This window comes from Morone saxatilis, unplaced genomic scaffold, assembly GCF_004916995.1.
Source record: "Morone saxatilis isolate NCDOM2014 unplaced genomic scaffold, NCSU_SB_2.0 Contig8, whole genome shotgun sequence".
NCBI classification, from domain to species: domain Eukaryota; kingdom Metazoa; phylum Chordata; class Actinopteri; family Moronidae; genus Morone; species Morone saxatilis.
This window is the reverse complement of record NW_023340257.1, coordinates 619,608-630,641: the sequence shown is the minus strand read 5'-3', so window position 1 is coordinate 630,641 and position 11,034 is coordinate 619,608. Positions and strand designations below refer to the sequence as shown.

The 11,034-nt window shown below is 36.8% G+C and overlaps 1 protein-coding gene across 1 annotated transcript in view; it reads right to left on the bottom strand.

Moving 5' to 3' along the window:
- Positions 1 to 169: 169 nt before the first annotated feature.
- Positions 170 to 11,034, bottom strand: part of LOC118341925 (RNA-binding protein Musashi homolog 2-like) — a 37,341-nt gene continuing 26,476 nt past the window's right edge. The window contains exon 5 of the mRNA XM_035680343.1: positions 170 to 5,349. Within this exon, the coding sequence (XP_035536236.1) occupies positions 5,284 to 5,349 (66 nt within the window). The 3' untranslated portion in view covers positions 170 to 5,283. The remainder of the gene's footprint in view (positions 5,350 to 11,034) is intronic.

Below are 11,034 nucleotides of genomic sequence, written 5' to 3'. Positions count from 1 at the left end.
GAAAAGTGTCCTGAGATAGCTTCTGTTATGAATTGGCGCAATACAAATAAAATTGAATTGAATTGAATTGAATGTTCAGCAGTAAAACCATTAGTTGTGCTGGTTGATAACAGTTTTATTAAGTTTTTTAAACAAACACATTGATTTCTGGACCAGAGTAGAGGATGGATACCTTTCACAAACATCTTTTATTATCATTATTTGAAAATACAAATATAAAATTATACTTTCAACATCTGGGATGTGAGAGACCCCCATCCACTTTTTTCTTTTCTTTTTTTCTACAACGGGGCTTGAGCAAGCCATACAAGAAGACCTGAAAGATGCTTTCAGACAGTCAGTCCATTCAGTCAGCTCTCATGGTAAAAAGTTTATTAACATTAAAAAATGGGCAAGTGGTAGGAATGGGCAAGGCAATCAGAGACCTCCAGATGGAGGACAAGCTTCTACTGCTAGATGATGAGACATGAATAACTGAACCACCTCTAAAAACATGAAACCTTCAAAGTCAGAGGAAATTGTGCCACTGCTGGTAACGCTCCAAATTAAATTATTATTATTAAGTGTAATTTCCTCTGCTTTATGGTAAAAAGTTAGCATTTCCCCATAAAGCTATATGTGTGTGTGTGTGTGTGTGTGTGTGTGTGTGTATATACCTACACAGGCCTTAACCATTGATCTGTGTGTACATGACCTACCAGTGGGCATGAGCTGTGTTACAGTGACAAGATGTGCTGTTGGCCATTACCTAGCACTTGCCTCAAGATTCAAGTTTAAGTGGATCAGTAGTACACTCACAATACATATTCCAACACCTTCAGATCACGTTTGTTTTCGCTTTTTTTCTAGCCAACTATTATCCAATGATGAACTCATCTAGCAAGATGTGTAACATTCATTAGCTGTAAACTGCTGTCAGTATTAAAGTAAAGTACAGCAACAACAGAGCCATGCTACCTTAAAGTGCGAGCGGTAAGATCAAATAAAAGCCTGAATCTGAAGCAATTAAGGTTTACTATATAAGAATATGGAACTGGATCAGCTACTCTAAAGAGGAAACAGCTCATACTTTAATAATCCTTTATTCCAAAATTAACCAAGGCAGGTTGATGTTTACACAGTTTGTAACACCTGCTGTGACCATGGGGCATGAATATATATGCATATACTGTATAACAGTACAATAAACTCCCTCACCACTGTCCACAAAGACACAGTACTGTACTACTGAGGAAGCCTTGTATCTGTCAAACCACAGATCTAAAATGACCTATTCTATAAGCATACATGTTTTTGCACACACACACACACACACACACACACACACACACACACACACAGAAAATGGGTTTTCTGTAGTGAGGTTCATGTCCTGTAAAGTACTAGTAGTATTGCCATTTTTGTTATTATTTAAGCAAGACTCCAACTTCACAGACCATTTACAGATATTAAAGGGATAAAGAATTGGGAAAAGCCTGGTAGTTTATGTTTTGCATATACTGTGAGAGAAAAGTACCCAGAGGAGCGCCCTCAGCCACACACGCAGGTAGAACATGCAGACTCCACACAGAAAGGCCCCAGATGGCCAGCAGGTTTGAACCAGAGCTACAGCTATACTTGTAAATGAGCTGTATTAATAAAATTAATTTGACTTAATTTGACCACCCTAATCTGGCATTATGTATTCCACAAATTATGGTGGCCCTGAGCACTCAACACACTGCAACTTGACCTCTTAAAAGGAGAAACTACAGTGGCCCTATCTAGAGCCAGTGTTTGGTTTGTCCTTTCTGGGCTACTGTAGCAACATTGCAGTTTAACATGGCAGACTCCATGGAAGGTGACCTTTTTTTTTTTTAACACCACAGCCAACTTACTTCATGAGTCACAAAGCCTGGCAACAAAAAGTGTGTCCTGGTACGGCTGTGTAAGTATTTTGGCATTTTGGTAAGTATGAGTAGTGCTTTGAACTGCAGTAAACTGGATAACAAGCTTTTGTGATTGGCATTCTAACGATGATGACTGATTAAAGTATGAGCTGTTTCCACAATTCAAGAGCAAATAAAATAATCATTTAAATTGAGTTTAAACTAAAATGTACATGTACTGAAGTAAAAACAAACAGTATTCAAAAAGTAGTACCATCAGCCACTGGGATATTTAAGAGTACAAATATCAAAACATACAGCTCAGATTAATGATATTTATAATAGTCATTGTTATTACTGTCATTATCATTAATCTGTTATGACTATAGAAAAATATGTTATATCCCTCTTGCTCTTTAACTCAAATTATAGCCTGACAAATCAAAGTGTTTTGCATATCTAGCATTAGCATTTAAGGTAGTATGGCAAACCCCCTTTTGTTTTATAACATTCAAGGGTGGGGATCCAATTAATGCCTTGTTTACAAGAACAACTTACAGCAAATCTTCCATCAAATGTTTTCAATACGAGCTTTGGTTCACATGAGAGCAGCACAGAACAGAAAGTGGACAGGAAAATAAAAATACAAGTGAAACCCATGTCAGCTTTTTTTTCCCCAGATGGAAAAATGAGAAGGTTATATCCTTACTGGTCCTAGATCTAATGAGTACAAGCTAATAGTATCTACTGTGACTAACATCTATTACTAGTTACTAGGAGAAAGAGTGAGAGGAGAGACAAAGGTGGTGACAGTTTTAAAGGTTAACAAATCTGTGTATAGACCACTACACTGGTATCAAAGACAGCACTCCTATATAAGGTCATTGGATTTTCTTTTGTATACATTACTGAAATACATTAATGATCAACTAAAGATTATTGTAGGGGATGACTGGGAATGGAGAGAGAACTGGATGGCTATACAGTACATACTAATTATTACTGGTAGTTATATAGATATTATTCATATAATCATTAACAACCACAAAAATATTGATACAAATCCTTAGAAATGTAAATCATCATACAAGGGAACATACATGTTTCTCTTTTTAATTAACGACGTATACATTTTCTTTTTTTCTTTTTTGGATTATTACTTACTCCCCATTTTAGAAACAGTCCAGCATTCAGCTTCCTGTGGTTTGTAAAAGTAATTTGTAAAATATCTGTATTATTAGCACAGAGAGGAAGAAAACAGCATATACATTTATCAATTTATAAACCATTTCAAACTTTAAAGAAAGACTGACTCTTTAGTTATAGCAAATTCCTATTACATGAAATTATAAATAACATCCTTTACATTTTTTTAGCGTTGTTCCGATACCAGGAAATTCCTCCAATACTGCCTAAAATGTGCTTGGGTATTGGCAAGTACGCATCTGTGCACCAATCTGATACCACAGAATTTATTATTGCAATATAATTTCCTAATCATTTTTAGGCTTTTACAATGATTGGTCAAATTTGCAGAAAAGTTGCAGTGATTAGACAAAATTGCAATTTGAATTTGCATTAATTGTTGTGATTGCAACTTCCTGGAGGGACTGTTGAGTCTCATTCCCAGGTGACTCAACAATCAACCAACCCAAAGCATCAGTACTGGATGACCTGGGAATGAGACTCAACAATCAACTATATTTCTTGGCTCTGATTGGTTGTTTTTGTTCAGCCGTGGTGGATTCTTGCAAATGCCATTAGGAGCACTAGGAGGATTTTTCCACACATTATCTATCTCATATACTACTGTCAGGATATAGTAAAAGTTTGACCAAATATGACAAAAAGTTATTTTTATAAAAGTTACCTACCTACTACTGTGCTTAGTAGTATATGTTTAAACGTTAAAAAATAAAAATATTATAATTTAAGCACATGTATCGGATCGGTACTTAGCCGATACACAGGGTTTAGGTATCGTAACCAAAGGAAAAATGGTATCGGAACATCTCTACATTTGATGTAATGCTTGTATGAAAATCTGTTTAACGCAGTGATGGTAGCTCAACCAGTGGTGTGCAGGCAACCGTCAAAATTTAAAAACAGTAAATAAATGTCCTGACATTTGTCCTGACCACCAGAACTGAGTTATAAATAAAAGTCCACTGCAAAGAGCCAACTAATGTGCAAATGAAATCCACTCTCAGCCCCACTCGAATAACAGTGCAACAACTTCACTCTGTCAGCAAGACATAATGTGACATTCTTCATACAAGTTCTCTGGTCATCGTTACAAAACACACAGGACTGAGGTAATAAGCAACACTCATCTGCTGCACTCCTTCATCCTCGGAAAGAAACGCAATTTGCAAAAAAATATTCTTGAAATATTGCCTTTTGTGTGACACCAGACAGGTAAAGACAGTTATATCAAACAAACATCGTCCTTGTGAAATGTGAGGATACAACACGGTTCGTCTAGTATTCCCAAAACTATCAAGTGTGCTTTGGATTGGTTTCTTTTCATGCTACTGAGCTCCAGAGTCGCAGTGACGTAGAAGAATGAGAGTGCAGATCCACGACGCCAACCTTGTGTCGTCTTTTTCTAATTGTGCACACTATAGCTCACTGTGTAAATATGCTGGTATCAAATTAGCCACAGTTGGAAAGCAAAACAGCACATACACAGCTAACCAACAGCGCAGGATCTGTCATGGTATTCCTCAGGCACTGAAGAATATTGTCCCTCTCTAAAGCACTATATGCAATGACTGGAACACAATTTACAGTAATACATTTCCTTTTAAATCTGACATAGAATTAAAAGCACAACTTTTTCTATCATTTTCTCCAGACAACAAAACATTTATAAAACAGGACTTTGAAAATATTGTAGTCCTCTTATTGCCAAAAATGGGTACGTTTAGTGACCACATTGCTAGAACCGAAGCTACTGGGTGTTATTGGTTTGTCTTGTGTTGTTTAGATACATGAACCGGTACCGTGTCCACTGAGCCACAGTGGTTTGTATGTGCAAACTGACAATATTTCAATCGCTCAAAGATAAAAAAAAGACGTGTCCACAGTGTCTCCGCAGACATGCACGCAAAAAGAGGTGTAGTAAAACGTACATTGCTTTTTTTTTTAAGTGAGGATCAAAAGAAACAAACTTAATAATCAGAACTAAATACTTTAAAAAAAGTTTCATTATTGATTAAGCCCAAGACAAAAAAAAGTCACAATCCAAGAAAAGCAAAATTCAAATATAAACCAGCAAATCTCTACACATGGATACCGGCCTACAGGGTAGTCAGAGGGATCTCCGTAGCAGGTCGGGCTTTATACCACTGCTGTACTGACTGACGTCGTTTTTTTCTGTGATGATTATTTACTTTTGTTTTCCAGCTGTTCTTCATCTGTTGCCACCTCCGCTCTGGCTCACGTGGATGCTGTAGTGGTTACTGCTGGATGGCATCACCTGTACACAGAAGCAGTATTGAAAGTCCAGCCTGACTTCTCCATGGCCTCCTGGAATATTCTGCTGGCAGCACAGACACACACAGCCGAGAGCTTCAACCGCATTTTACTTTCCTCTATAGTCTCTGTGGATTTCACACACAACAACACAAGGTATCTGTAGGTTTCATAGAGCCACACTGGGCTCACTTTAAGACCAGATAATGTCAGATTTTTATTGATTGCTCACAGTGGTTCTCAAATTTGTTTCATTAATGTACCCCGTCTGAACCATTGTTTTAGCCCATTACCCCCTGACCAGTGCCTTTATAAAGAGGTAAACACTGAAGCTGCATTGAAATGCATCTTTTTGATAAGTTGCACTTAAAGTTTAATGAGAAACATGAGCTTGTACTTCAGTGAGGGTCTTTGTTTGAGTTTTATAAAAAGTTTGATTTTAGGGACTTCAATACAATTCATTGTCTGTAATCTATATTTTTTTAATCATTTTTTAACAATCATATATGCTTGATAGGCTTCTTTTTTGACAAATACAGTGTTGTCTTTACATTATTTTATTAGATTTTTGGTTGTTTACCTTTAAGGATAAGGTCTTCACTGTGTCCCTATCCTGTAAGATTTTTTTTAGAATAACATCTTGAATAATAATCTAAACTTTCTCTAAATTCATGCCTGTCAATTTTTTTGTTTAACACTAAGACAGTAAGTTGACAGTTTACGGCAGTTAAAGATTGCATGATTTGGATGAATTTTGAGATATAATATTGACCGGAGATTAATTTACCTGATGATTTTTAGGAACATTTTATACAGTTTTCTGTATGTATTATATATTTTACTTTTACTATACTTTTTTTGACAAATTCAGTGTTTCCTCTAATTGTTCTATTAGCTCTTTGGTTGTTTTAACTTTCCTAATGCAGGACAAGCCTGTTTATCAGAGAGTGAATATAGTTTTCCTCAGAGAAATGAATGAAATGCTGAGATATAGGCCTACTGTGTAAAAAGAACATTTTGTACACCCCTGAAAGTCAAGAAGGCCTCGCAACCCCTTGTGAAGCTTTGGTGACCTCTAGTGGGTTTCAGGACCCCAAGGTTGGCAACCAGTGTCCTACAGCTGGCCCATGACCTTACATTTGCTTCTTTAAACATCTTTACTCACTTTACTCAAAGATTAATTCTGTTTTTCTTTGGAGACTACTGTAAATATAGTAAAAAGACTATAATGATGTGTTAAGAAATAAGTCAATGGAAAGACGCAAGTATACAAAAACAGTTATGTCTCAACTTCAAGGAGCTTTTGCTGCACTATGACTCCACTTAAACTATATGGCAAGAGAAGAAAAGGGAGAGGGGTCAGAGAGGACAGTAACAGAAAGAGTACTGGTTCCTCCTTTGGGGACCTTGAATATTCACAGAACATTCCACGTCTGGCTGATTTTGAGACATCTTATAGACCTAGAGCAAAGTGTTGGAAAGTCAACCAAGTGAATCACTATAAGGAAAATATTCCTTTTTGTGAAATTACATAATTTGCTTTACTATCTGCCAAAATACCACTGGATGTTAAAAAAATCTGACAATATCTTTGATTTTATATTTGAATTTGATGACTTAAAATACATTTCCTCTGATCTTTTGCAGACCCACAGATACCCTGTTATGTCCTATCAGGGTGACATTTAAAACAACTGATCAGACTTTGAGACATTAAAATATCGAACATGCCATAAACTTTCTATCAGCTAGATGTCACAGCTCTTTTAATGTCCACCTCAACCATAATCCGACTGTTACCACAGTTTTATTTGCAGTGGAACCTGGATGTATGGTTGCCAACTATCAGTAATTAAATGAGAATTTGTTTTGTTTTCATGCTTGAAAGTAAACTGAACATTGACAACACTCTTGGCACAAAGCTTCATAGGAGTTGCAAATGTATGATTTCATGAGCTGGATACATGCCTGGAGGGGCAGGAGCAAGCTTCGGTATGACATTCTGGTATCTAGCATGCAAAGGTGCTCCTTATACAGCTGTCTGAACTTTCCACCATTATTGTTTTTTATTGGTGGAGCTCATTTAATTATTGTTTAAATTATTGCTCTTAACTTTTGATCCCTTGCAAGGTTTGATTAAGACATAAAATCAGGTGATTACACTTGATCTTCCTTTAAAACTATAATAAGTTACATAACATATCCTTATTAAAATGTCTATAAACACTAGAGCTATGTCCTATATGTAGTTGAGTAGTGTACTTCCGTTATCCCAAATATTTCCAACAATGTTCAAACTCTGACTCAAATCTGTCATTCTTTTAGGTAACGCGCAATTCGTTTTACCAGTTGCCTCTTAATGGCGTCATATCCCCTTTGTGCATGCATCAGCGTTGTGGTTGTCTGCCAGAAGCTGTCATACATTGAATTTTATCCAGTTCGAAGCCACATTTTTACCATACACTGTTTAGATCTTGGTGCTTTTTCACTCTAGATTTTAACTGGATGAAGGATTTTAGTCATCGGACGTCTGGATCTCAAGTTATCAGAGAAACAAGCTGAGCTAAACGCTAGCAGGCACTTGGCTCGCAGCCTCCGGGATGTCTTTGTCTGGTCCAACAGTTGTGGGAGAAAGCAGTGATTCTTTTAAGCTGGAATTGCTTCTTATTCAGCGTTTTACGCGGTTTTAATCAGCAGGTCTGTTTGTTTTGGAGAGGAGAGACCTCTGTGGATACATTGGTTTATAGAAACTCCCTGAACACAAAAGAAATCTAACCGGAAGAGCTGACCTGCAATGACAGGCAATGGTGGTGAAGACAGAACTCCCATTGATCCCAACGCTACTGCAGAGCACAATCAAACTTGTCTTTTTTTTTTTTAGTTACTAGTTTTTTTTGGCCTTTTTATTGCCTTTATTGTGATAAGGGACAGCCCGAAGATAGACAGGAGAAGGGGGCGCTATAGAGAGAGTGGGGATAACACCGCAGCAACAGCCCGCCAGTCGGATTCGAACCCTGGGCCGCTGCAGCAAGGACTCAGCCTCAGTACATGGGTCGCCAGCTCTACCGACTGAGCTAACCGGGCGCCCATCAAACTTTGTCTTTTGAATCCTAATGTGATCCTTCCTTAGGGATCAAATTAGACAAGCGCAACTTACTTCCTGTAGGTTTTACTTCAGAGTTCACGACTAAAGTTAAAGCTATGAGGCTGCAAATAGTACAAGTGTGAGGGCCACATAAAGTCCAGGTTTGGGACCAGATGGAGTTCCAGCACAGAATCAGTGCTAGGCACAGTCAATTAATGTTGCTATGTATGAGCCTTAATTAAAAACACAATTTGAAATCTCCTTCTGACATGCAAAAGGGAAGGAACTGAACCATAGGGATGAATAATACTCCCTTCTCCCTTCCATTTGGAATTCCAAACTAACTGTCAGAGAAAGCAACAGTGGGTAAAGTAAAGCAGAGTTTGAAGAAAAAACTTTTTTAAAGCATGCATGTATGCATATATGAGTCAAACCATGGTTGGTTAATACTGCAGTTCCAATGAAAGGATGCCTCAGTATTAATTTGCAACTTTTCAAAGGGCTTGCCATTCATACTACACAGCCGTGCTGGTACAAACCCTGTGAATAGCTGTGACATTTTATTTTGATGGACAGCGTCCACAATAAATAGAAGCCAAAATGAAAGGGAAAATAACATGTGTAAAAGGGATACAAGAACAATACATGTCAGTATGGGCAGATAGGGTTGTGATATAGAAACAGCGTATAATACCTCAAATGAGATGGCAACCAGTCACCTCTTAGCTTTCAATGGTATCCGTTTGTAAAAGCTGTCGCAATCAATGGACCCTAAAATGTACAATTAGTAACTGTGTCAGTATGCATTTCTTGGAAAAAAGGCAAAAGGCAGGGAACTACTGGTGAGTGTTGTTTATTCAGAAGATGTGATGCCAGCATGAATGGATATTCATCTCTTACTTTAACAGGATGGACAATACAGTTTGGTTCAATAAATTAGATTTCTGAAATGACAGAGAGGGTGTGTATAAGGGTTAATTTAAACTGTTACCCACAATGTATACCATCTACTTTGCATAAGAACTATGGTAAAATATGTGGATTATACTGTTAAATATTTAAGTATAATGCACATATTTTAACAAACCTATTATTATTATTTCTATTTTCTCACAATTCTTCTTGTCTAGAAAATTTCCTCAAAGGGATCAATAAATTATTTCTAATTGTCCAAAAATGTATACTAGAAAATGTGTTTACTGTTAAGACAATTCATAGTGGACAGTTGGTCAGTGGCCGTCCGCTTCAAAATATGACGCTGTAGGCAGGGTTCAAGTTATGAGCTCCCATGAAAGCTATAAAATCCTACATCTGTGGGGGTCTTATTTATTACCACAACCATTATTTTAATGACAAATTATGCGTTTTTCAATGTAATTAGTATTATTGTCGGCAACGTTAACTGCTACTCTATTAGACTCTGTATTGACTGCTTAATGAATTTACAACTTGTAAAACAATGCATTCTGCAACATGTCACACTTTCATATGATACCAAAAAGTGCAGAAATGCTTCTCCCTTTGAGTGAAGGGTCTCGGTTGGCATATATTAAAACTTTGTTGCAGTACCGCAGGGATGTTTCTGTATGTTGCAATCTCCTTGATACAATTGTTTCAAGTAGTAAGCTGCTTGGATGGCTCAAACAAACACAGGGCCTAACCCAGGAGAGCGCTGTTTGTGTCCTGTGTGCAGGTACATAACGTTACTTACAGTCTGTTCCTAAACCTAGTAGTTTTTGGGCCTAAACCTAACCAAACTGTGACCATTTCACAGCATTAAAGCTGCAGTAAGTAATTTTTATAAAACATATTTTTTGTTGTATTTGCTAAGACAAGTTGAATATTTATTGTTGCTAACTTGACCGGAGTGGAGCCTGTCCAGAAATTATGAAAGGGGATACCTACAGCGTCATATTTTGAAGCTAAGGACCACTGACAAAGTGGCAGTATTTGACGAGTGATTTTGACGACCCAATTTTAGAACCTTTTGGCTTCAGTCTAACTGCTTATTTTTATTTTAAAGTAAAATAATGTAACATAAATGATCCAATATTTGTGGGGCTTTACAAGCAACACTGGTTTAAAATGCATGTTTTTGAATGTTTTAATGCTTGTTGTACTTGCATACAACTTGTGCTTACAGTTACACCCTCGTATAACCTCCACCATGTTGTCAAACCTTGACAGCAAGAAATTTGTCACACAGATCTTTCAAAAACATGTCTGCAAATGATACAGAGATTGGAGATCAATGTCTGTTTTTTTGGGTTCTATAATTTACATTGGAAATTTCTCTACTCAGAGCTTAGGATCACATTCATGCTAACATGTATTAATCAAATAATAAAAAATCACATGATGCAAATCAGTAATTATGCACAGATGTACAGAAGTGTGTTGCATTCACCAAAGGGGAAAAAAACTTTTAAAAAGTTTTCTTAATTGTGATTTCCATATATCATAATATATCATAATTACACATTTGCAAGTCAAATAAAATGTTTTGTCAATAAAAGGATAAGGCTGACTCAATATATCATTAAATCCCATTTAAAATCAAAACCAACAATGAATAGAGCCATCTAAAGCCTGATATATCTTATT